This window comes from Sus scrofa, chromosome 18 (genome assembly GCF_000003025.6).
Source record: "Sus scrofa isolate TJ Tabasco breed Duroc chromosome 18, Sscrofa11.1, whole genome shotgun sequence".
Taxonomy (NCBI): Eukaryota; Metazoa; Chordata; class Mammalia; order Artiodactyla; family Suidae; genus Sus; species Sus scrofa.
In genome coordinates this window covers 19,004,681-19,031,203 of record NC_010460.4, presented here as the reverse complement: position 1 = coordinate 19,031,203, position 26,523 = coordinate 19,004,681, and the positions used below count along the sequence as shown (strand labels likewise).

The following is a 26,523-nucleotide window of genomic DNA, read 5'->3' as shown; positions in this document are numbered from 1 at the left end:
GTATACTCCAAGATAGACATTCTTTTCCACATTGATCTTACATTCTGTCTCTCAGTCTCATTGTCCCATTAATGTTATTTAAATGCTTGCTTATGCAAGCATGCTGCTAAGTGTTTTATATGCATTAACTTATTTAAGACTCAGGAGTTCCCATTGTGACTCAGCAGGTTAAGAACCCAACTAGCCTGGAGTTCCCATCATGGCTCAGTGGTTAACTAATCCGACTAGGAACCATGAGGTTGTGGGTTTGATCCCTGGCCTCGCTCAGTGGGTTAAGGATCCAGCGTTGCTGTGAGCTGCAGTGAGGGTCGCAGATTTGGCTTGAATCTGGCATTGCTGTAGCTGTGATGCAGGCCTGCAGCTGCAGCTTTGATTTGACCCCTAGCCTGGGAATCCATATGCTGCAAATGTGGCCCTAAGAAGAAAAAGTAAAATTAAATTAAAAAAAGAAAAACTGAGAATAAACCTATGCAGTAAACACTGTTGTCCCCATTTAACACATGGAGAAACTGAGACACAGAAAGTTTCAGTAATTTGGCCAGGTTCACACAGAGAGTGGCAGAAGTGGGATTTGAATCCAGGCGGTTTGTTTCCAAACTACTCTGCTGTGCTGCCTCCCTTTTCTGTGAGCCGATTTCTGCCTGGACTCCACAAATATAGTGATGATCGTCTCCTAATGTTAAGAAAGAAGTTTGGGAATGTCAGGCCTTTCTCCCCATCTCTTTTGAAGGCCACTTGCCTTGGTCTCGTTTAGCCGTAGTGCCCATCTACCCCAGCTGATGGCTGTAGGGATGCTCTGGTGGCTTCTGATGCCAGGTGCTCCCCTGTCCAGCAGCCCTCCCTGTACGCCCGTGCACGCACACACACATGCAGACATGCACATGCAGGGAGGACTGCCAGCCTGGAGAAGCCCATAGGTCTCTGTGTCTCTCTGGTTGCATAATTCACAGAACCAGTCAGCAGCCGGCTGTCAGACCTAAGTATTTTCAGTGAGCTGATCACCTTACAGTCAGTGGACATGAGGGGGATAGGTGGCTGCTGTTTGGAGAGAAGTAGATGATGGTCAGAAGGAAGTAAACACATCTAAAGAGTTGTTTCCTCACCTTCCAGAAGCCTCTGCCCAAGCCCTCCTGCAGCCCTTCAGTTTATACCCAAGCTCTTTCAGGCTCCCCAGCTGACTCGAGGAAAAGAGCGTCCGAGGTGGTGGGGTTGGGGAGTGTGGGGAAGGGCTCAGGGGGTGTACGTTTCTGCCTGGAGCAAGTCGGCTGCCGATGTGCCTCCCCTGCTGCTCACTGCAGCCTTCCCCTTGGCTCTGCCTCCAGCCCCTGATGTCGTTTCCCCAGAGTGTTCTTCACTGTTGTCCACCCAGAGACCACCCGCTGTGTGTGCTATCCTGGTTGACTCCAGGGACCAGCTACCTTCCTCGTGCCCTAAACGGAAAGAAGCGGACTGGAGGGCTGGGTCTGTTTAAAAATTAAAGCCGGTGATAAGGCATTAACATTATACTTAGAGAAAGAGCAGCTCTTCTCATTTCTCTGCAGTGCCATACGTCCCTCTTTGTTCTGGCCTGGCCCTGGCAACAGTCCTGCTGCTGAGGTTCCCCTTAAGATTCATCAACATAAAATTTTCCTGCAGCCCAGAGACCGCACTCAGTCTCTGCACTAGAAAGCACAGGTACATTTTCTTACCCATTCCAACTAACTGCAAAATCAAACTAAATCTGTCTTCTAATTCTTTTAGAAAAAACAGTCTTCTTTTCATGTCACTGAACATGGCATCATCTTTTCCCCTCCCTGTTTTTCTTTGACATTTTTAAAAACTTAAAAAATATGTGTATGTTTCCCCAGTTGAATTTAATCTCAACTATGCCCATGGGAATACCTTTTAAAAAAATTAACCTTTTTAGCAAGGGGGATAAAAGGGTAGATGGGTGAGAACAGAACCATGAAGTTCATAAAAGGGAGCAGGACTTTTGGGTGGGGTCCTTGCATGAGAGATTGGAACACACATTCCTATCCTTGCAAGGTTTCCCAAGTGAGACAGGATGGCCGAAAGCCTGTCCCTGTACTGATAATAAAGAAGTAAGCCCAGCTGGACCCAAGTGGGCACCACATATGTGTTTTAATCTTCTGTGGAAACCTACTTTTTGTGTATTAGACAAACATTAGGGCATCCTTAACCTGAGTCTCTGGACCCTGAGAAATTCTGTACAAAAGTTTTGTATTTTTCTGGGATTCATAGCTTTGATCAGATGTGCAGAGAGATCTCCCATTCCCCCACCCCCCTCACCAAAACATTAAGAACCTCTGCCGTAGAAAGTGTGGCTGGGGTCATTTAACTTCGTGGGTGTCTGGTATGGCACTTAGAGTAGAAGGAGGGGTGAGGGAGGTGGGAGGGCCTGCAGGCCTAGATGGATGCTCTAAAAGCTGCACCACTCCCAAGGTCTGTGATCTTGGGCAAGCACATAAGCTCTCTAAGCTTCGGCTGTAAGAATTAGTGTAGCAGTACTTCCATGCTCAGAAGGTAGTTGTGAGCATGACATAAAGTGATTCCTGGAAAGTGCTTAGCACAGTGCTTGACACATAGAGACATCATAAACATGAAATTATTATTAGCTGTCAGCATCAATGTCTCCTCCAGCATTCCCCCAAATAGGCTGTTAGAGCACACAGTACTGTCACAGACCCTGCTTTCCAGTCTTTAGGATGCATCCAACTGCTTACCTTATGCAGGTAAAGGACTTATGCTCCAGAGATGAGTACTGTAAAATCAAGAATAGATCAGAGCTTTTTCTGTAACCTTGAGTAAAGGAAATCGAAGGAACCTTGATTGAAGGTGACATTGTTTAATGGCTCCTGCATTTGGTTATATCACTCCCCATGGCCAGGGCTGCTGTTCTTCCAGTGCAGTGTTTGCCGTAGTTAGTGTGGCCTTAGTTACTTCTGATGGCATAATGTTTCTTCGCATCTGAGCAACTGCCTTGTATTTCAACTTCCATCATGAAAGACGACTTTTTCACTTTTTCCTCCTTACCACCACCGCCATCATCCATCATTACTTACAACATGGACTGTTCCAGCTCTTCTTTAAAATGCCACGTCTTCATTTTGATAAGCTATAAAAGCCATCTCTCATTCTTCCTTTTTCTGTGCTCCTCATTCTCTGGACACATTAGTATGTGGACCTGTTCCCAAAAGAGTCAGTGGGGATGTAAATATTAAATTAATTTAGGAAATACGTCAGTGTCGCTCCTTCCAAAAGACACTGATATGCTATTCTAGTGTGCCCTAAATCACTGTTTGCTTCAGTATTGTAATTAAATTTTAAGTAAATAAATGTATTAAGTAAAGTTTTATTTAAAGGTTCATATTCATTCACTGTAAAACGTGATAATAGCTTTAAAAAGAACTGTTGTGTTCTTTGATTCTTTGATAGTATTTGTACCTTTAAATGCGAAGATGGTGCGTTCAGTTCCTCTGGGACTGGAAGCAGGCAGCCCCTGAGCACCAGCGTTGTATGTGAGCTGAGAGTCCTGGGCTGCAAGCCCCCCCATCCTGACAGTCCCTGGAGAGCAGCGCCTATGGAACTGTGGGTTTTCAGGCCACCCTCCTGTAAAGTAAATGGCCCTCCTTTCCACAAAGAGGGAGACCTGAAGGGAAGCTAAGATACTAGGATGGTATCAGGCAAACCAAACTGAGGCATTGCCCGTTCTGTAAGATCGATCGGTCCTACAGCTGCTTCCCCTTCAGAACCATAAGTCTTTTTTAAATGGGGGCGGAATAGGACATACTTAGAGACCTGGAAAGGTTATATCTTGGAACAGATAAGATAAGGAGAGATCTGAGCTATGGTTCAGAAAGAAGCAGGGTAAGAGCTGAGTACATGAATGGGGCCTGCAACTGGGGTGACTGGGGAGCTTCGGCAGCGGCACAGAGCAGGCTCGAACAGGATGCTGCTCAGGGAAACTCTGTGTTTGCAGACAGGGTTTTCCCTATTTAAGTCAGCTAACTTTTAAGATGAATAGTTTTCATTCTGGGAAACGTGTTCATAGATGTCATACGGAAAATAACTGTTTCTGTTTTGCTCTATATCTGCCGTCTGTATGCCTTGAGCATAATTATTTAGCGCTTTCATCTTTTTCCTTTCTTTCGTCATTCTTTCCTTTTCATTTTTTTACCACTAGTCTTACTACTACTACCACCGCCAGCGTGACCCCCTTGCCACTGACTAAGTGAGCACTCTGTGTTCTTCCGCCTTCCCCCAGTAAGGTGGGTAGAGCAGCGCTTAGAGCCCTGTTTTGCAGAGGCAGCTAAAGCTAGGACTTGCCCGGGATCGCTCAGCTACTAAATGATGAAACTGGAAACCAAACCCAGACCTCCAAGACTCTTTCTCCTGCCTATATGGGCTTGCTTTTGCCCCCTTCACTCCATCTTGCCACTCCACCCAACCAAGAAGGTATAAAACCAGCGAAAATCATCACTTTCCTGTTTTTGTGGTTAAACTGTTATTTGGTGAGGCTCACTATTTTGCAGGCTTATTTTAAGGAATGATCATAGCTGTATTTTGCTCACTTTAGAAGACAGCATCATGATGAATCTTAACAGAAGCAAATAAGTAAATGGCATCAAAACTCAAGATCTAAAGGTGTGTCCAATTCAGTAGCTACTAGCTATGTGTGGCTCTTTGAATTTAAATGCAACTTAATTAAAATTAAACAAAAATTCAGTTATTCACACTTAGCCACAGTTCGAGTGCTCAGTAGTCATTTGTGGCCTGAGGTACTGAATTTTTTACGTAGTTTTAATTTATTCACATTTAAGTTGAAATAGCCACGTGTAGCTAGTGGCTTCTAATGGACCAAACCCATCCAGAACATCTCCATCCTTGCAGAGCGCTCTGTTGGATAGCACTGACCTAGAGGCCGTAGCAAACATACTGTGGTCTTCTGGCAAGTTGTGCCCCTTCTGCCCAGGGGAGGGCAACAGAAATACTTCATGAGCCTTCCTTCCCAGTGACCTTCTCAGCTCGTAGACAGCATGGCTTTGCTAAAAAAAAAACTACCACATGACTACAGTAATCCGCAGCCAGCAAACAGCTGGGCAGGAGGGTTACAAGAAGAACTGGCCTATTTTTGTGCACTGCAGAGTCCTGAGCAGGAAAACCTGAGACAGGAGGCAGTGGTGACACCTAGACCCACTTCCTAGTCCCTTTATTCATGACCTAGGCCACTTGCCCATTTCCACTTGGTGGCCTCACAAGTGCAAATTTCTCTTAGCTGTAGTGATCTTGAGGTCAGGTGCTATAAGAGATTTATGGTGACCCCCCCCCAAAGGATTAAATATCCAGAGCTTTGTAGGTTACAGGCTGAAAGAAGCTATTACCATTGGATGAATTTGAGATTTCATGTGGCTGCTTCTGAGAGATGGGAACCTGGAGATGTGTAACGGGGCTCTCGATGCAGGAACCCCAAGGGGGTTACAGTTCTCCTCCCCGTGTATGTTGCTCACTCAGCCCTTTCATAGCATAGAAGCTTGTCCACTTTTCCTGCTCCCTTCATTATGACCTCCTCAAGTCTAAAAATGCCTTCCAGAATAGCTCTCAGAGGGAAGTGGCAGTTTTTCTGACTCCCCAGTCTCCCCCACCCAGGGGGATATATTGAGAGCATGAATTTTAGGGGCAGCGGAGAATACTTAGTCCGCTTCTCTGTAGTGCCTGCAGCATCATGAGCACATAATAGCTATTAACTCCTACTACTGCTGCCTCGACTACCAGTGTTTATCAAACACTCACACTGAGAATCGTTCAGAAAGCCTCTGTAACGATAGACACATATTGTGTCCCTCAGGCATGCTGGGGCAGACAAAACTGAGATTCAGTTCTCCAAAGTTAGCAGGCCTTTTCTGTCACTCACCAGACGTTGCTCCCATAGCTGGAGGAGTTTCTAGTTATTGGGGTTCTTTGGTGCCTTTGTCTCCTGCACAGATACTGACCTGTGGATACCTTCAGAAGGAGCAGGACTGCCTCTCAAAAGTGGCATTGTAATGTTTAGATTCATGTTTGTCCTTGCGGAGTCTCAGGCATTCCTCATTGTTTACCAGGACTTGTTAATCTAGGCCCTGTGGAGAAAAAGAGGTCCTTTACAATGAAAATGACCACTATGCATTGGTCTCTATTCTTAGCATTCATCTGAGCCATGGCCATGGCCTTCAGATGCTTTTAAGATGCTTCCCATGTTGAAAGCTGAATGCCTGCAGAGTTGACTCCTCAGGGCCCCAGAGGAAGTTAGCACGCAAGCAAACCCAGGTTGGTCTGACTGTCGGGGTCTCAGCTTGGGTAAACTTGATGAGCCAGGGATGTTCTGGGCATTAGGACTCAGGTCAGGGCTTCAGGTCAGAGATTTATAAGAAGGTGCCTGCCATCAGGCAGATAGACACCACTGACCATGGTCTGTCCATCCCCAGTGTCCTCAAGGCCAAGTTACATGTTTCGTTATCTCATTCTCCTTCCCTTTAGGTCCCCAGATCTTTCTGAGTCTTTGTATTCGAAAGACAGATTCTGGTCTTAGATGATTCCAGCTCCCTGTAACCAAGACAGAATCTTGGTGCCTGTCATTGCAGGTAATATTCTGTAAAGGGATTTTTTTTTTTTTTTTTTTTGCATACTAAATCCAGAATCATAATTGGACAAGTTTAATTGGAGTCATTTCTTTTCAATATGTGGATGAAAAAGTAGTTTTAATTGAACATGTAAAAAAGGGATTAATCACTGTTCACGCAAGAACCAGAATATCATAACTGGAAAAATTCTTACAGAATAAAGTTTTTAAGGTTCTTGGGTAAGGGGGACTTTGCTTTTTTTATTTATGCTTCCATTAGGATTTTGAAGGAATGTCAGCACGCTGTTATTAACTCTAATAGCTTGCACATCGCCGCCAGTATAGTTTGGGGCCCTCTGGCTCTCAGATTACCTGTGTAAATACAGGGATTCACTTCCCAGCTCTACCATTTGCTTAATAAAGAGCAAATGTGCAGAACCCAGCAGCAGCAGCAGCCCAGCAGAGCAGTAATCTGAACAGGATAAACATGCTTCCTTTTTGTGTGATGCTCTTTCCCCATCCTCCTGCCAAGAGCAGGATATCAAATGAAAGGGAGGTTGTGGTTGGAGGCAGTAAAGTGAATGTTGAAGGGGCACCTGCTTCATTCAACAGATCTGCTTTCCTGGGGCCTCCCACTGCACATCTGCTCCTGACAAAGCCTCTTTTCTCCTCCCGTTGGTCAGACTGAGAGCAAAGGCCCAGCAAGGAGACATATTGGTTTTGCTTTGTCAGCACAATTGCCTGTGACATTATAATTATACCAAATCTTCATTATTAGAAAGGCCCCAATTTAGAGATTTTCAGAGCCTAAATGGGGTTTTCGAAAGTAGAATTGATTAGAAAAAAAAAAATCTTTTCCGTTGTAAAGCCAGCAAATGGATCTGAGAATTGTTGAAGGGGTCTAAATGTGGAAACTGAGACACTGCTCTGAGCTAGACTACAAAGACCCTGCTATCAGATTGGCTCACTACAGAGGCGTCCAGCAGTTTTCTGACTCTGCCCAGACCAGCCTCTCCCTACTGCTTGTAGCACTCTAATGTATAGCTATACTCTAGTGTTCCCAAACGGTGATAAAGCTTCTCACCTAGGGGCCTAGGAGGTAAGGCTTGTTAAAATAAGTTGATGGTGTAGGGCAGCAAAGGAGAAACCTGTGACATAAGTAAGGAAAGTGCCAGGAAAATATATTTTAGGTGAATGCAGAGCATCCAATTTCAGATTGAATTTCCATCTAAACAAAGGCAACTCTTATCATGGTCTCCAGTGTGTGTGTGGCTGAAACATGCTTATGATGTGGAGTCGGCTCACTGGAAGCTCTGGGAAGGTTTCAGAGCTGTGCTCTGGCTGTTTAAACTGAAATTAATTAAAATCAAATAAAATTTGAGACTCGGGTACACTAGCCACATTTTCCAAATACTCTCTAGCCACCTTACAGCGTGTGCATCTCTGCAGTGTGTTCTCATGGACAGGACTATTTTAGAAACGGGTCTGAAACTCCTGAAATGTCTTGCCTATTGAAGTGAGCCCTGGACTTTGAATTTTACCCTGGTTGGAGGAGGGGGGAAAGGAAATTTGCCTGAATGATTTTGGAACAGCTTTTTCCAGCCATGTTACTTGACTGTGATTTGTCTTTTCACCTTTAAAATTCTTCTTCCTCCAAGAATTTCATGTCCTTTGCCCACCCCTCACGAAACAGTAGTAATAATGATGATAATGATGCTGCTGATGCTGGTGATGAGTTGTAACCCTGAGCAAGGTTAATTTGGGGAGTGTTTCCTTACAGCTGACCTGCTCTCCGGCCTTCCCTGCCTAAAGCTTTCACAGCCCTACTGTTGGGACGAGGGAATTGCTTTCTCAGGGAACAGAGCTTCTCATTGACAAGAGGGCATGTGAACACACGGGGGCCAAGAGCACATGTACAACATTCGTGCACAACATGGGGTGTGGACAACACTCCTGGGGCTGGAGCTCTGAGCCAGCATCTTCCATTTTCAGCGACTCTGGGGGGAGCAGGGGCAGGGTCTGTAAGCTTGCTTCCTCCATTTGTCTAGCTCTGGTAGCTGCCACATGGTTGCTTGACTCCTGGGAGAAAACCTCGATGCGAGGCCAGTGCTACCTCCAATTTAGACAGTCTGTCTTTTCTCAAGAACTTGAATCATGTGGTGTTCCTTATCCTCATAGTAACCCTATAAGACAGAAATGGCCCATTGGTTTTATAAATGTAAATATAGTCAACTCTTAGCTGCTGCACACAGATTATCTGCCATGCAGATTACTCATGACACGATTTAAATCCTTGGCCAGTTTCTCTAAGCAAGCCAGGGTAAGCCTGGGCCACCTCCTCCACCCCCCATCCGGCTTCTGGGTACTTAAAGAATACAAATTAGTTTTCATATTAGCTTACAGAAGACATAATTAGAAAATAAGTCTGCTTCAAGTAAAGCACATCATAAATTCCCGTTTGGAGGGGCAGAGTGGGGCAAGGCCCTGTCCTCCCTTTAGCTCAGCTGAGAACTGACTAAGATCGGCTTTCACCCGCGGCCGCACCGTTAGCACTCAGTGTGCTGGCGCACTTACCAAAGGTTTTGTAACTCCCAGGCAGATGTCAGAGGTGGTCTTCCTGCAGCTGCCCACCCACCCACACACACTTTCTGGTGGCCCTTCTTTCCCAGTGCCTCAGGCCCATTGTGAGTGGCTGCTGACAGAATGCCACAGGGGGTTCATCTTTGCAGAAAGATGATGACAGCGGGAGGTTACCCTTCTGGGAACTGCATCCTGCACGGGTAGTGGGATTCCTCTATTCTGCAGTCCTCATTACCTGGTCACCTAACAGTTTTAGTAACCATTGATGAATTTATGGAGATCCATTATTTCACTAAGAGTTTCAAAATAGTGATTTTTCTAGTATTATCATTCCTTCGGCCTTTATTAGCTGGAATTCTTTTGTAAGGAATTTGTCCCGTTAACAATTTGGTTATACAAATATAGTCTGCATAGGACAGGCAGGATAAATAGTTGATCAAAATGAAGTTTATTAAGATAGATTTCTTTCTTTGTGACCATCAAACCCCATAATTATTTATTTCTACTTTCCAATCTGCTGTCTTCAGGTGTCTCACTACCTAAAACAAGTGAAATTCTGCCCTTTATGTATTCTTAGAAAGTTTTAGTGTTTGTTTTCTAAGTGGTGCTCTGCAGATTGGGTCCAATAAGGGGTTGAAAAATCATGAGAACATCTTTGAAAGCTTTTTTGCCTCAGTCTATCACTGTTCAGATAGAAGAAGCAAGGGCTGATTGTGGACATATGCAGGTGGGGGAAGGGGGGGGTCCTTAGACTAGTCTCTCCTTTTGTGTCTATTTGAAATTTTCCATAGCAAAAAAATTGAAAATAATAACAGAAAAGTAAATAAATCACCCTTCCTAACTTTGGGTAACTCCTGACTAGCCTTCATTGCAAACTCCTAAGCAGCTCCATAATTTTCTTCTGAGGTTTCTATCATGTCAGATCTAGTTGCTACACTATTGCTCATACCTTGTCCACTCCATAGGCTTTGGAGACTTTGGGAGTTCTCCCCACCCTCCTTCCCAGTGATCTCTGGAAATTTACTAGACACCTCCTCCCCTTCTCCATACATCTCTGATCGGGTGTTCTCCTGGGCATGTACATGCCCATTTACTAAAGTAAAAATGAATTCACTTTTAGCGTTTGGCTTATGGGATGCAGGCAAGAAGATTTTCTTAGTGGTCTCCAAAATCAAGGCTAGGGACACAGTGACACTGTCCTCCCTAGTCAGAGTCACGGCTATGAAAGTTATTCCAGTAAGCGATTTTCCCAAGAGAGGCTCGAGATTGTCCAGCAAGAGGGGAGAAAACCTTGGCTGCTGAGACGTGTCTGTTACACCAAGGTACTTGTGAGACAGCTATTGGCTTCATGAGAATATTCAGTACTTGCCAGATGTAATACATATTTTAATCCATAAATCCCTCAAATGCACCCAAAAGCCACAGACTTAAAAAACACGGAAAAGGAAGATTAAATGTCCCAGAAGCAGCTAATATAACAGAAACAGAACCACTGGGAGAGAAAGGCTTTTTCTGTTTCTCCCATGACTTACTGTGATGGCGGTTACCTGGATCTCCTTTTGATTTGATAGTGACATTCTTTCCATGACCTTCCTTTTCTTGTCCCTGTCTGTCCTCGTTCCCTCTGCCTTGTTTGTTATTCTCAGCCTCTTTATCTTCTGCCTACCTAGATGCCCTCGCTTCTTTACGTGATCTGCTCTCATGCTCTCCCATTTCTATACCAGAACACAGTGTGCCTGTTTTCCTTCCTATAGTTGTAGCTTTGCTTAGACAGCAGTCACTGATGTAAACTTCTTTCCAGGCCTGAAGATAAGATTTTTTAAAGGATTTCCTCCTCCCTGTCATCCCTAAAAACACCTGTCTATGCCCTTGATGGCTCTTTAAAAACTGCGGAAGTGGCGTTCCCTGGTGGCCTAGTGGTTAAGCATCCAACGTTGTCATTTGCCATGGCATGGGTTTGATCCCTGGCCCGTGAACTTCCACATGCTGTGGACATGGCCAAAAAAAACCTGAAGTGACTTGGGTAATAAGAAGTGAAGAGTCCCGTCATGCTCAGCGGTTAGAGAACCCGACTAGCATCCATGAGGACTCGGGTTCGATTCCTGGTCTCACTCAGTGGGTTAAGGATCCGGCATTGCCACGAGCTGTGGTGTAGATTGCAGATGCGGCTCGGATCCCGTGTTGCTATGTCTGTGGTGTAGGCCGGCGGCTGCAGCTTCAGTTCAACCCCTAGCCTGGGAACCTCCATATGCCATGTGTGTGTCCCTAAAAGGCAAAAAGATAAAGACAAAAAAACAAGAAGTGACTTGGGTGATAACAATACATAGTTTCATTTCTTATTTATTCCTATCCTTTCTGGTCACAGTCTTCTGGTCCCCTCTTTAAGCCAGCATTTGCCTAACAGTTAGCTTTCATGTCCATAAAACACAGGTGGCATTATATTGTGAATTTTTCCTTTAGGTTTTAAGAATTACTGCTCTTCTCCCAACTGTTGTCTTTATTTGATAATTTATTCGTTTAGCTATTTTTCTCTCACAACCATCAATATTTTTCTCCCAGCTAAAGATATTTTCATGACCAACTTGAAAGACCTTTGGGCTGAAAGATTCGGTTACAGCAAACAACAATTCCCAAAGGTTTCCCAGATTGTGAGGGCAAATGAAAGGCCCATTCTTTCTCAGGCTGTCTGTCCTGCTCTATCTTGTCATGGGGTGGGGTGGCGGAGGGCAGTCTGTGGTCTGGGTGACCCTGACCAGGCCCGCAGTGCTGTACTTTACTGGGTTCTAGCCTGTGTTACTAGTTTTGGGGTTTAGAAGCTTATCAGTGTGCTGACATCATATCATACTACCCCTGATCATCTGTTTAACATTCTTCGTATTGATTAGTGGCTTAGCCTAGGTTATTTATTTACTGATACAGTGAATCGGCAGCTATTTCATACATGTCATGATACAGTTCCAGTGCCAGTTCTGACCATTTCAGAAAAGCTACCTGCCACTCCATCTGCCCTGATTTCATGGCTTTTATCTCTAATCTTTACATCTTTGAAGGCCTTTGGCAAAACGATGTGCTTCCTGGCAGGAGCAAATCACTGCTGAAAGGAGATGTGTGCTGTCTCTGCTTTCCTTTCTGCTTCCGGCGAGCTTTTGTCTAACATCTGTGACCCAGCCGGACTTCACCCAGACCTCTTATTCGAAGTCATCTTTGAAAGCAGCTGACATTTACTGTACACCTACTGTGTGCCGGGTTTTGTGCCAGATTTTATCTGCATTAGCACATCTAGTTCCCAACGGCCTTGTGAAATTAGTAGTTCCCATTTTACATATGAGGAAAGTGAGGCTCACAGGCTAGTAAGTAGCAGAGCCAGGATACACACGTAGGTCTTTCTGACTGAAAAGCCTTTAATGGAAATAAACAGCCTATTTTACCCTCACATAAAATGCACCTGAACTGCCGTACCGCATTCAGCTGTCCTGCCTTAAGAATGTTGTGGTGAAAATCCCACTCATTCAGGAACAGAGTACAAGGTTTTAAGGCTCTTCTGGCTGCAGAAGCACAGGCTAATGGGACATGTGATCAGGTTCCTGAAAATCATGAAGAACATGATCATCAATTGTCACATTCAATTGTTAAGCATCTACTGTGTTCAAGTTGCTCGGTATTCAAAGACACAGTGCTGCCAACAATCTACGCAAGCAGGTTTTTGTAGAGAAAAACAATAACCACTTGGAAACAAGTTAGCACAGATCTGGTGCCAAATGAATGGGGAGGCAAAATCCCATGAAGAAGAGGGCCCAGTGAGCTGTTAGGTCTGGGGTAACTCTACAAAAAACATGGAAATTGTTGAAAGAAAAGGATTTAGCTGGAGTTTCCTTTGTGGCTCAGTGGATTAAGAACCCAACACAGTGTCCGTGAGGGAGTGATCCCTGGCCTCGCTCAGTAGGTTAGGGATCCGGAATTGCTGTGAGCTGTGGTGTAGGTCACAGATGCACCCCAGATCCTGTGTGGCTGTGGCTGTGATGTAGGCTGGCAGCTGGAACTCCAATTTTCCCCCTAGCCTGGGAACTTCCATATACCACAAGTGTGGCCATAAAAAGAAGAAGGAAAGATAAATAAATAAAATTAAATTTTAAAAATTTTTTAAAAAGGAAAGCATAGGACTTAGGTCGACCTGGCTAATTCTAAGCAGAGGGATCTGCCTGAGTAAGCATGCGTGGTAGCTGGGAGTACTGCGGGGACAGATACGGTTGCGGTGAAGGGAAGGTGTAGAGTATTTGTGGGAAAGGCTGGTGTAATCCTTCATCTGTTGGCTATTGATTTCATTTTTCCCTTAGTAGAGAGCCACCGAAAGTGTGGGAGAATGATGGGGGGTGGGGGATGTGGAAAGATTTAGCTAATTGGGATGTATAGATTTTTTTTATCAGATCTCAGAATACTAAAAGCTGTTGGTCTTGGGATAAATAAATGATTTCTCCTAAGTAAATAAATTCCATTTACACACACGTGTGTGTGTATGTGTGAGAGAGAGAGGAAGAGAGAGATCCGTTACACAGTAGGTAAGTGATGAAAATCATTACCTCAGGAGAGGTCAGGAATAGAGCAGATCGGCTCGTGAGTGATAAATCCAGAGTGTGCAAGGCTGTGACCCTAAGCTTTAAAGTTACTCTCATTGGCGCCCCTGGTCGGCCACAGAGCCTCCCCTGGTGACAGCATCAGAGACAGACCACTGCAGAACCGCGCGACCTGTTTTGCAGAAAACAAGACTAAGTGAATGTCTGAATTTTCAAAACACGTCCCCACGTCTGTCACATCGTGTGAAAGTCTTAGACGGTCCCTCTGGCTTCTGTGTGGGAGAGAAGAGAGTGCAGTGGAGCCGAGGGTTGAGGCAGGGTGACCATGAGGGAAGCTAAAATCTCACTGAGGCAAGAGAGGATACGAGTTTTGTCAGGTTGGCAGCAGTCGACGTGGTGGAAGGGAGAGCTGACAGGATTTGCTAATGAATTGCGCCGGGAGTCAGAAAGGGCTTGATTTGAACGTTTTGGCCTGAGCAACTGAGAGGGTGTAATTGTTGAGGCAGGAAAAGAGTGGAGGAGTGCGTTTGACCCTTTGGGCTCAAGAATGATACCCAACTGATAAAAATAGGTCAGGGTCAGGTCTCATTGTCTTTTATAGGAAATGTGGTCCTGAAGCCAGCAGTTCCTCCAGGGTTTTGGTCTGACTGCTGCTTAAGAAGGAGTCCTTATGCTGGGACCTGAAGTTCCTGAGTCCCTTTTGGCCTCTTTTTCCATTGCGGCCAGTTCTGTGAACCTTACCAGGAAGCTGAGCAGAAAGGCAGCAGCGAGCCCACAGTGACCCTTCTAGGTCCCTGCTGGCCGCGATGTGGGAGGCAGGGCATTCGGGGGTGTGAGAGACTCCCAGGTCAAGGGCCCAGATGCCCAGTCATCTCGAGGGAAAAGAAGTCACTCAGTCTCTCTCAGTCCACGTTTTGTTTTGTTTAAATAAACCTTTTATCTGTTTGCTTTTGAATGTAAAAGGGGGATTGGATTTGCTAAACTGAAATAACTGTAAGGTTTCTTATAGCTTTGAAAGATGGGGGTACTAGAAATTGGAGTACTAAAATCTTGAGGATTTTATAAGTATGTGCCTTTATGATAAGTCCGTGGTCTGCCAAAGGAACTTGCCTGTCATTTATGACAGGGAAGAATAGCTGCCCTGCCTCCTGTTCCTGAGCCTCAGCAGAAATCTGTGAGAGGAAGGGCTTTGAAAAGAAATTCTTATTAGGGTTGTGCACGTTCTCTCTGAAAGACAAAAAGGAGAACTTCAAGTCCTCAAAGTAGAAGGGGCAGGGCTTCCTGTTGCCTAATCAATTGAAATGACCCAGAATACAAGCTTAGATTAACATACGCCTTCTAGATTAGGGCTAATCAGGGGCCGGCTGAGCAGATGCAGGGACAATCCTGGCCTGATTACTGGACCTCAGCATTTAATCATCTCTCCTCCAAGGGCAGCCAGCCCGACTTAGCGCGCACTGGGTTTCCAAGCCTCTGGCCCCCTCCCCCTTTCCCTGACCATGGACATAAAGGCTGCTGGGTCAGAGACACTGAGACGATTTAATCTAATCCCATGTCAAAATAGCTGTGAGAGAGAGAGAGAGATTCTAAAATCCCCACAACAGGACGGTAATGCGTTCACTTGAGGTAGAGGTAGACTGAAACTGCATGTAGAAAAGAACAGACTCGGGATTTCAAGGCATTTAAGGTTATAAAAATGACCCTGTATATGGAATTCCTTCCTCCCAGAAGCTTTTTAGGTATGTCGTTGCTGTCACCAACCACTCACTCTCAAGACAACTTTGGGAGTCATTTCGTCACCTAGTTGTAGGGGCCAGATTTGCTCCTTCCCTGACTGAGGTGAAGCACAGAAGATGAAGTCTTTTAAAATGGTTTTATTTGGCGGAGTTCTGGAGGTAGTCGTTTCTATATTGCTGTTTTCTGGACTGAGCTCCCGTTCTGAAACAGCCTAATCACCCCAAGGCTCACCCACTTCAACCATTCAGTCCCTAGGAGGACACGTGTGAACTCTCAGAAGGCAGGTGTCATTCACGAGCGTAGAAACATTTATTGATCACGTGCTGACTGCTAGGGGACTCAAATCTGAGACTGCATCTCTCCCTTAAGGAATTAGGGATTAAGGAACGTCTCCTTGGAGATAAGACATGCAAACAGCAATAATGAATACGACCATTGCCTGCATGAAGGCCAGTGCCAAGTACTGTGGGCCCCTGGGAGAAGAGGAGCTAAGACAGAGGAGAGCCTGGAGCTGACTATAGAAGGATGAGTAGGAGCCCATTCAAGGAACAAGCCACGCAGTCATTCCGGGCAGAAGTAACACTGTGGGCGCACCATGGAGGGTGTGTGTAGAGAACCTCAATCAAATAGCTCACCTGGCGGAGTGTGTAGCGGGGAGATTCAGGGATCACCAGGCTGAACTGAACAGCAGAGGCTGACATGAAGGGTTTAAATACCTGCAAAGAGATTTGGACTTCGTATTCCCATGGGCCATTGGAAACCACTGAAGAGCTGTAAAAGAGGGCAGCAAATGTTACTTTGGGGCAAATCTCCCATGGTACTCAAGTGTTTGAATAACATTGTTGGGTGTGGAGCCACATCATGGGAAACCCAGAGACATCCTAAACTGGGGTAAAAGAGATTTAACTCTGACAAGTCTTTGAGTTTCACTGCATCCCAGTCCTAACCCAGGGTGGCTGCTCGCAGTCAGCAGGAATCTCCCCACTCCGAGTAGTCACTGTATATGTAAAGCGTGTAACTTGTTCCCCAACCTTGGAGCTTTTGGTACTGAGTCAAGCCCCGAAGCAAGAAGAGTGAAATAAGACTGATCTTTGCTTCTGGTTTTGGTTGCTGTTTGCTAATATGTGTGTTCTTTGGAGGTGTCCTGGTTTGGCCACAGGGCAGTTTGGGTGACTTCATTAACTTCACCTGTTTTGACCAGAAGAGAGAGTTTGGAGATATTTTGGGGTGATGGAAGGGGCCGCATGATATTCACATACACTCAGGCCGGTGCCTGGAGTCTAGAAGCTAGGGAGTAGAACCCAGCTGCACACTCTCGAGGCCAGCAATAGAGTCCTTGGCCTGCTGCCCTTGAGGTTACGTTGAGGCCAATGTATAGCGCACCTAATCCCCCATACTGTGGGGAATAGAGCATGAACCAGAGCCAGGCCTGGCCTTGAAGGAGCCCTCAGTCTAGTGGGAAGGCCTGTTTACTGCAGTCACTGAGCCAAACCAGATTATACTCTACTGTCCAGCATTTACTGAGAATCCCAGGGAGGCTATTGTCATTATTGACTAGGGCTGGGATAGGCTTCCAAAAGAAGGGTTTTAAAGGGGAAGGAGTGGGCAGTAAGGGAATTCCAGGTGGTGAACAACTTGAGCAAAGGCCCAGAGAAAGGAATGTGACCACTGTGTTGGGCAAACTGAGAGTAGTCTAGGGCGATGCCCAGAACACAAGGAGTGAGAGAAATGAGACTGAACAAATCATGAGAGGTCCCGAATGCCAAGCCCAACATTTGAACTTCATCATCAGCTTTGGGAACCTTTTTAACGTCAGGAGATTTGAAAAGTTGAGGTTGGGGAATGACGTGTTGCAGAAGGGTAATTTAGGTGTGAGGAAGGAGTGGACAGAAAGAGGAATTGATTAGAGACATGTAAGAGCCATTTACAAAGATCTAGATGAAAGAAATTGAACCCAACAGCCTTCTGAAGCCAGTGCGTGGCCCCTCAACCTGCTTCCTCCCGGCATTGTGTGTGAGTATGGACTGGCCTCCCCCTTCCTCCTTTTAGGCCCCAGCATCTCAAGTGTGAGGGATGCCAACATTCCCACTAACACACACCAGGGTGAATCTGGTTTCCCCCAAATGTCAACAAAATAGAACATCAAATCGCATTTCATGTTGCATCATCAAATACTTATTCCTAAACTGGCAACACTTACCACCAGAAAACAATTAGATACGATTTAACACTGTAAAATAAGATTTTATCTTTGATTTTTCTTGCATTAGGAAATATTTGGTAAAGTAAAGTATCCCTTTTTATTGTTTGTTTGTCTGTTTTGTCTTTTTAGGGCTGCACCCAGGGCATGTGTAGGTTCCCAGGCTAGGGGTCGAATCGGAGCTGTAGCTGCTGGCCTACACCACAGCCACAGCAATGCCAGATCCAAGCTGCATCTGCAACCTACACCACAGCTCATGGCAACACCAGATACTTTAACCCACTGAGCAAGGCCAGGGATCGAACCTGCATCCTCATGGATCCTAATCAGATTCATTTCCTCTGAGCCATGACGGGAACTCCACATCCCTTTTTAAAATTAATCTTTATTTTCCTCAAACTGATACATGGTTTTAAGTGACAAAAAGACTATGAGGCCTTTTTAAAGAAATAATTTGTACCACAGGGGCAATACTTCATGCTCTTTTTTGTGATGTGTATCTTCATTTATTTGAAGTCTTATATCCTTATTTCTTGAGACATAACAGCTTTTGACAACTCAGTTTCTATGTTTATATTATTATAAACAAAATTTTATAAGCTTAAAAGTTGTTCACTGCGTGGGCATGGCTAATCCTTGCTTTTTTCTTCTCCTTTTTAAGGAGTAATCATGGTTCTGCCCACTTCTGGAAGGCCCTCTGGTACTCTTCCCCATGAGCTCATGCTCTCTTCCCCTCCGTCCTCCCAGACTTGCTGCCCCACCGCCGGCCTGGGCCCCTCCTCCTGCCCCAAAGCTCCCTAGAGTGGGTTCTCCTGGATCCCCCAGCCACTTCTTTCTTAAGCTTTCCCTCTCATTTCTGTGGGGCACATCCTTCAGAGCTTCCAAAAAAAGTCGGCATGGGGCCAATTTTTTAAGCCCGTACAAGTCTGAATATGTGTTTATTCTGCCTCCACTTAACTGGCCTGGGTGTTACTTCACGAGCTGGATAGAGAGTTCTAGACCGAAAGCATTTTTTGCTCAGACATTTGAAGGCATTGCCCCATCCAGCTCCCAGCTTGCTTTTGAGACGTCTCACGTGATTATGACTTCCAGTTCTTTGTATATGACTTTTTTTTCCTTTCTCAAATCCTTTGGGATCTTTGCTTTGTCCCTGGTGTTGTGAAATTTTGCAAAGCTGTATCTTCAGATCTGAATCTTTTTTCATCTGTTCTACTGGGCCTTTCAATCTGAAACTCAATTCTTTCAGTTCTAGAAATTTACTTACAGTGTGTCTGATCATTTCCCACCTTCTGTGTTTTCTAATCTCTGGAATTCTCTTTCATCAACTATCGGACCTCTTGAAATCTCCTACTTTCCGTCTTTTAATCTTTTCTGTCCTCTGGAAGATTTCCTTGACTTTACCTTCTGATCTTTCTCTGGAATGTATTTCATCTCTTTGATTTAAAAATTTTTTTTCTCATACCCCTTTTTAATAAAAGCACCCATTTTTATGATACAAATCTTTTCTCTCTCTAAAGGTATTAGAGTTTGGGGGCATTTGGGGGTTTTTTTTGTTGTTTTTTTGTTTTTTTTTTCTTCTGCTGCTCCCCATGTTGTCTCTGCTCCCTCTGTGTTCCTTCCTGAAGAGTGAGACACTGAAACACGTTGTCGGGTGTTCAGGGCAGAGCTGGGTGATGTGGGGGTCTCGGGATGGTGAGTATTAGAACCACAGGCCAGATTTTGTATTGTCTCTGCATCCCCCTCACCTCCCCGGCCACCAGATATCACTGTAGGTCTTTTTGGGGGGCCTCTCCAGGTTACTTTCTCAATACAGTGGGTGAACTTCAGATGTCCTATCCACGAAGCTCTTTGTGTTGGTATCAGATGTCCTATCCACGAAGCTCTTTGTGTTGGTATTGGTACTTTCTCAATACAGTGGGTGAACTTCAGATGTCCTATCCACGAAGCTCTTTGTGTTGGTATTGGTGGGACCTCCTGGTCCAGTCAGTTGAGTATAAGCTTTCAGCTCACTCCTATTTTTGGCCTCTTCCCCTTGCTCTGCGATAGCCGAGCCTCCATGTCCTGAGCCCTCCATGGACACAGGAGTTGCAGCTTCCCCTTTTCTGATAAGTCAGAACCTCTGTACATTTGCGTCTTCCAAAAATCTGGTGACATCCCTCATTTATATCTTTTTTCTCCTTCTCTGTAATTTTAATTTTAGGAGGAAAAGGAGGTCTGTATGTGCATTTATTCTGTCTTATTTAATTGGAAACCTTTTTTTAAGCTTTCCCTTAAGTCAAATAAAATTATTAAGTTTTTCTCAGGAAGGACTGCCCTTCTCTGAAATCCCTTGCTTGTGTAAAATAAGCAGACTCTGAGGAGAGGGACAGTGACCAGAAGACAGGATAGGATTGAGGGAGAAGTTTCTTCAGCTGAGAGAAACTTAAGCATAGGCAGGGGAGGGCTGAAGAAGTCAGTGTAGCAGAATATCAAAGAAAATTACTGGTGGCCTTTCCTAGAGAAGGCAGTCAGAGGGCTGGCTTATGGGAGCTTTCATACCCAATGAGCCTTTGCTTCCTAAAGCTGGAGGCAGGCAGGCAGGCAGGCAGTTTGGGGAGGCCCTGTTTTCAGGCATGTTTCCACAATTTCTCCAAGATTTTCTTTCCTGATAGGCTCTTTTTAAAGAATTAAAATGGGGTGAGAGGAGTTCCCGTTGTGGCTCAGTGGGTTATGAACCTGACTATATCCATGAGGATGCAGGTTCGATCCCTGGCCTCGCTCATTGGGTTAAGGATCTGACGTTGCCATGAGCTGTGGTGTAGGTCAAAGACGCAGCTCGGATCTGGTGTTGCTGTGGCTGTGGTGTAGGCTACCGCTCCCTATCCTGGGAGCCTCCATGTGCCATGGATGTGGCCCTAAAAAAAGCATAAAAAGGTTGCGGGGGGGAGATGAGAAAAGGGCTGTATTTGTATCTGGACAATGGGGATGCACCCATTTTTATGATACAAATCTGAGTTAGCTGAGGCCGCAGGCAGTGACACCCTGAAAGGCTGGAGCTGAATGGCCTGTCCAGCCAGAGTCTGGAAGGTGCACCCAATCCCCACCAACCATCTCCCCTTGTCTCCCCAGGACTGGTCCAGATCCCTGTGAGCATGTACCAGACTGTGGTAACCAGCCTCGCCCAGGGCAATGGGCCAGTGCAGGTGGCCATGGCCCCTGTGACCACCAGGATATCGGACAGCGCAGTCACCATGGACGGCCAGGCTGTGGAGGTGGTGACGTTGGAACAGTGACATGCAGCCATATCATGGCATCGTTTTCTAGTCTACTTCAAAATTTTTTACAATTTTGCAGAGGTGCAATCAAATGGAATTAAGTCTCTCGACTTTGGAAGAAAAGTTTTGTTAACCTTTTTTTTAAAAAGGAAGAAAGGCAGCAGATTTTGGAATTGCATTTTTTAAAGCACCACTCTTGATTTTCTGGGATTGGTGGAGTAAGATACTACGTTATCGATTTCACTGTCCCGAAAAAGCCAAATTGTGGCAGGACTTCTTTCTGCGGAAACATGTGTGTATACTTATGTGTGTGTACGTGTGAGTGTGAATATATGTATATGTGTACATATGGATATACACATTTACATATATATATAAAGTATATATATATATGTGTGTAAATATATATATATATATATGAAACCCGCATGGAATTATCTGTATGAAATCAAGGTGAGCTGTGGAAAAATAATTCACCCAGTTTAGTGGGTGTAGGGTACGTGGCCAGACACAGCCACCCGGTTCTTGTTCATACCAGGGTCATGCGTTGAGCTACTGACAAACTCAGGCGGAGGTGACTATGCCCTTCACCAAAGCTGCCTCCCAGTGGCCACCCAGAGCTCTCCTGCTGGACTCCCCTGAGGAAGGAGGTTCCAGAACGGGGTGAGGTCCAGAAATTGTGCTTGCAAGGTCCAGGGGCCCCGCGGTCTGGCAGCTGAGACGCTCCTCGGGCTGGCCCAGGTGCTGACCTTGCCCCAGCAAGTGAATGTCCTTAAAGCTCCCGGGCAGGGACGAGAGGGTTTTCCTCAGCCTCCCAGCCCTTCCCCTTCCCAGGAAACCTTCTTGATCTCATGGCTGTTCACACATGGCTTTGGTTTTAAGGTCAGTCCTGAATGGGTCACGTATATGAGCTGAAGGTAACAGAAGTATTAAGGGTTTGAGGAGTGCGTGTGCGTTCGATGTGCTTGTGGGTGTGCGCGTGGTGGGGAGAGAGTGGGAGGGGGCGCGGGAGGGGTTGGAAGGGGAAAGGAAGGAGGGAGAGAAAAGTCTTCAAAGACCAGGGTACACCCATGGGAGCAGTTTCCTCCTTTCCTGTAACTTTCTGTTGTAGCGTAACAGAGGAGACCGGGAGTGGGGGCGTTGGAAGAGAAGAGGGCTGAGGGTGCCTTCTGTGCTCCTGGGTTACGCCCTGTTCCACAAGGGACCCTGCAGTTTTCCCGGGTGCATCCGGCTGGGCCCAGCCCCACGCAGCTTCCTTCTCACAGGTATTGATTGGTCTGGGTGTTCTTGTAACTAAATTCTGTGACTTCGTAGCTGCAAGCCCTGGGTCTCCAGTGGCTAAATTCACCTGACTTTTTGACAGGCCAAATCTCTGCTCCTTGAGTACAGGGACAACTCTTCCTCCCTCCTCCCGGGCCCCCCAGGTGTGATAGTGTATTTAATGTGTTTTTTTTTTTTAATGCGACATTAAAAGATTCTTCATGTCTTGCTCAGCCTTTGAGAAAAGTTTCAGATTCTTGTATTTGCTTGTTTTATATAAAACTATCCAATGTTCTTTGTATGGTTTTTTTTTTTTTTTCTGTACGTAATGGGGGGGCGGGAAGGGAAATTTACATAAAACAGTCCTAGTTCTACAATTTGTTATTTTTTTAATTATTTTTTTTATCGTCATTGTGAAGCTGTCCAGGGGCTTTAAAGTCCACGTTGCTTTGTGTTGAAATAACCTCCTAATAGTTTGAGAAATTGCCAAGAAGAAGAAGAAAAGCAAAACCCCAGTAGCAGAGCATGGATTCTGTGTCGTTCTCCATTCTGTCTTTACTGCCTCATTCAATAAATAGTTAACAATGTGGCAACAGGAAGTGGCACTGTTCATCTCTCTAGGAGCACTTGGCCTCTCAGAAACTCTCTTGGGGGTGGTTTGTTCTGCTTATAAAAGGAAAAGGTGCTTGGACTCAAGCTCAGTGCTCTTTGAACGGCTCCTTGGGGCTGTGGAGCCCTGTAAGGGGCGTGCTGCGGTGAGGTCTCCTGCCTGTCCCGCATCACCAGAGCAGCTCCATTGAACCGGTTTTATAAAATGCTATGGTTATGGTGGGGGCTAGTTTAGAAAACCCCAAAGATGTTTTGAAAACCACTACTCTGGGCTTCTTTCTTTAGGGGTTAATTGCATTCCACATTAAAAATCGGGGTGAGTGGTGGTCCACCTGCGTCCTTCCCACATGAGCGCTGTTCACTATTGCACTGGATTATCTTTCTTGAAGCGGAGGCCCCAAGCCATTCATTTTTTCCTTAAGCCCTCACTCCGTGGGTTCTCACAGCTCAGTGCTTTAATGTGGCAGCTGCCAGCTCTCCATGCGTACCTCCTGCCATATCCCCAGCCTCAAGCCCCTGTGGTCTTGCACCTCTGTGCCTGTGCCTATGGCGTGCCGCAGCCGGGAGCCATGCGCTCCTTGCCACCTCCACCACCTGGTTCTTTCTTTTTGCTGTTTGATGGTTGGGTCAGTTTCCTGGTGGTAATGATGAGAATAACTGAATGTGGAAGGCCAGGGGTGTTTTCCTTGGTGACTGACAGGGGCTCATAAAGCCGGTGCCAGCTCTCCTCCCTTCTTCTGGCACAAACAACACATAGTTGCTGATTGTCGCCAGAGATGGTGGAGCAGAGAAAGGATTGATGGCAGCCAGATCAACCAAACATCATTGCCATTGGCCATGGAACGGCTGGGTTATCTAGAGTGCTTCTGTGGGGATGGACTCTCTCCAGAGGCACAGTACATTCTGTTTGCCTGGCTAGACCCAGATGCTGCCTTTTCAGCAACTATGGATTGAAACTTTCTCTGGTGGGGCTGATGGAGATCTCTGCTTCCATTACCGCCCAAATCACCAACAGGGGCTGCTAACTCAGCTGCCTGGAGGGCCCAGTAGGTAGAGTCAATGAGTGAAGTGGCAGCCATTCAGTTGTGAGAGGGGAGGGAGTGATGGAGATGGCAGAGCGGAGCACATCTGTCTAAAGGGAGCAGCCTCTCCTGAGTGCTAACAGATTGTCACCAAGCAGGAGGAACATGAGTCCTGGAGCCCCATCTTCAGAATTTTCCAGAGAAACTGGGGAGTCCAGATCTGTGCATGAATCTCCTGCTTTCAACAGATCGAAAATCCTTTACATACTCTGCAAGCAAAATAAAAACCACCTGTTGACCAGCTCTGGCCCAGGGGTCCGTTTTGCTGAGCTTTGTGAACACCTACCACGTGCCAGGTGAAAAAAGCGCGGCAGTTGCCCGAGAAACAGGAGGAGATGAGGAGACGCTGGTAACGAACCGATCGAGACAGCCCAGCGTGATGAGTTGCCATCTGGACGGAGCACCGCAGCAGAATGGTTCTATCATCTCATTTTATCTCCTTGCGGGTTCTCTGCCTTAAGTCGTTTATCATCCAGGCTGCAGACCAGGATCTGGTTGGTGCTTACCGAAACCGAGACACTGAGCTGGGAATTCTTGGCTTTAAGTCCTACCTCCGAGAAGATCTGTTGGCGGTGCTGGGGACAACGGGCGTCATCCAGACTCAGATGAGTAACCGAGGAGAACCCAGAGGGACAAGAAAACGAAGGGATTGTCCACCCCGTAAGAGCTCAGGCGGCCACTGCGCCCTGGGCCTCGCTCAGACTCAAGCAGGGCTCATTTCCAGCCACCTCCCATGGAAGAGGGCCTGCTCCTGCCTTCCTCTTCCTCGCTCCCTGCCTCCATTCCGCTTCCCTCCTCTGTCATGCTCCCGGAAGCCTTGGCTGTGGACGGAGTCGTACTGGGCCCGTACTGATCCCAAAACCCATCCGGGGGAATCATGGAAGCTTACTGGGAACAGAAGCTACACGGGGTGAGGAAGAAAAGCCTATGCTTCCCCTCTCACCTCCATCTCTGGGGGGCCGTGGCCTGGGCACAGATGCCAGAATCAAGAGCACCCCTCAGGGCATTCCCACTTGGCCTCTGCTCTTTGCTCCAGGTTGGCAATCCTGAAAAGATCTGCCCAGGACAGTGGAGGTAGCACAGAGGAAGAAGGTGCCCAGGGCAGGGAGGTGCCGTGTAAGGACGGGACTCTGAAATGCTGGAGAATATAGGTTTCTCCACTTGCCACTCACTCCCGATGCTGCTGGGCCCCTCAAGGGGTCCCCACCCGCTCTGAATTTGAGTTCCTCCCTTGTGAAAACCACTGCCCGGGATGCCAGCAAATATTTGTTGAGTCCTAGAATGTGTTTCCCAAGAGTTAGGGGGCAAGGGCGAAGGAGCAGGGATCACGTTCATTGGCAGAGGGGGGACCTGGGATCCCCTGCGAACCTGGGTCTTACCCAGAGCCACCTTGTAAGGCAGGGACAGGCTGTGCCCCCAGCCCTCTTCAGAGGCATTCCTAGTGCTTGTTTATAGGAACTGTGGCTCATCTGCAGTCAAGAGTGTCGGTATGGTAGCAATAATGTTAACTTTTCTTTAGTGATTTTTATTTTTTCCATTATAGCTGGTTTACAGTGTTCTGTTGGTTTTCTACTGTACAGCAAGGTGACCCAGTCACACACATACATACATTCCTTTTTCTCATGTTATCATGCTCCATCGTTAAGTGACTAGATACAGTTCCCAGTGCTATACAGAAGGATCACATTGCTTATCCATTCCAAAGGCAACAGTTTGCATCTGTTAACCCCACATTCTCCCCCTCCCCCTTGGCAACCACAAGTCTATTCTCCATGTCCGTGATTTTCTTTTCTGTGGAAAGGTTCATTAGATTCCAGTTATAAGTGATATTATATGGTATTTGTCTTTCTCTGACTTACTTCGTATGAGAGCCTCTAGTTCCAACCATGTTGCTGCAAATGGCATTATTTTGTTCTTTTTATGGGTGAGTAGTATTCCACTGTGTATATATACCACACCTTCTTAATCCAGTCATCTGTCGATGGACATTTCAGTTGTTTCCATGTCTTGGCTGTTGTGAATAGCGCTACAATGAACATGTGGGCGCATGTGTCTTTTTCAAGGAAAGTTTTGTCCAGATATATGCCCAAGAGTGGGATTGCTGGGTCATGTAGTAGTTCTATATATAGTTTTCTAAGGTACCTCCATACTGTTTTCCATAGTGGTTGTACCAGTTTACATTCCCACCAACAGTGCAGGAGGGTTCCCTTTTCTCCACACCCTCTCCAGCATTTGTTATCTGTGGACTTATTAATGAAGGCAATTCTGACGGGTGTGAGGTGGTACCTCATAGTAGTTTTGATTTGCATTTCTCTAATAATCAGGATATTGAGCATTTTTTAATGTGCTTGTTGGCCATCTGTATATTTTTTTGGAGAAATGTCTATTCAGGTCTTTTGCCCATTTTTCCATTGGCTTTCTTTTGCTGTTGAATTATATAAAGTGGTGTATATAGTTTAGAGATTAAGCCCTTGTCAGTTGCATTGTTTGAAATTATTTTCTCCCATTCCGTAAGTTGTCTTTTTGGTTTTTTTTATGCTTTCCTTTGCTATGCAAAAGCTTGTCTGTTTGATTAGGTCCCATTGGTTTATTTACAGTTAACTTTTCTATAGCCCTTACAACATGCCTTGTTCTG

The 26,523-nt window shown here is 45.9% G+C and overlaps 1 protein-coding gene across 7 annotated transcripts in view; it reads left to right on the top strand.

Annotated features, from left to right (window-relative positions):
• NRF1 (nuclear respiratory factor 1) overlaps positions 1-22,796 on the top strand; it is a 134,271-nt gene extending 111,475 nt beyond the window's left edge. For 3 of the 7 annotated variants that reach the window (XM_021078994.1, XM_021078996.1, XM_021078997.1), the window contains one exon: positions 20,792-22,492. In XM_021078994.1, coding sequence (XP_020934653.1) covers positions 20,792-20,955 — 164 coding nt within the window. In that variant the 3' untranslated portion in view covers positions 20,956-22,492. Of the gene's footprint in view, positions 1-6,513; positions 6,618-20,791 lie in introns of all 7 variants that reach the window. The other 4 variants (XM_021078999.1, XM_021078998.1, XM_021079000.1 and 1 more) reach the window with 3 other exon arrangements.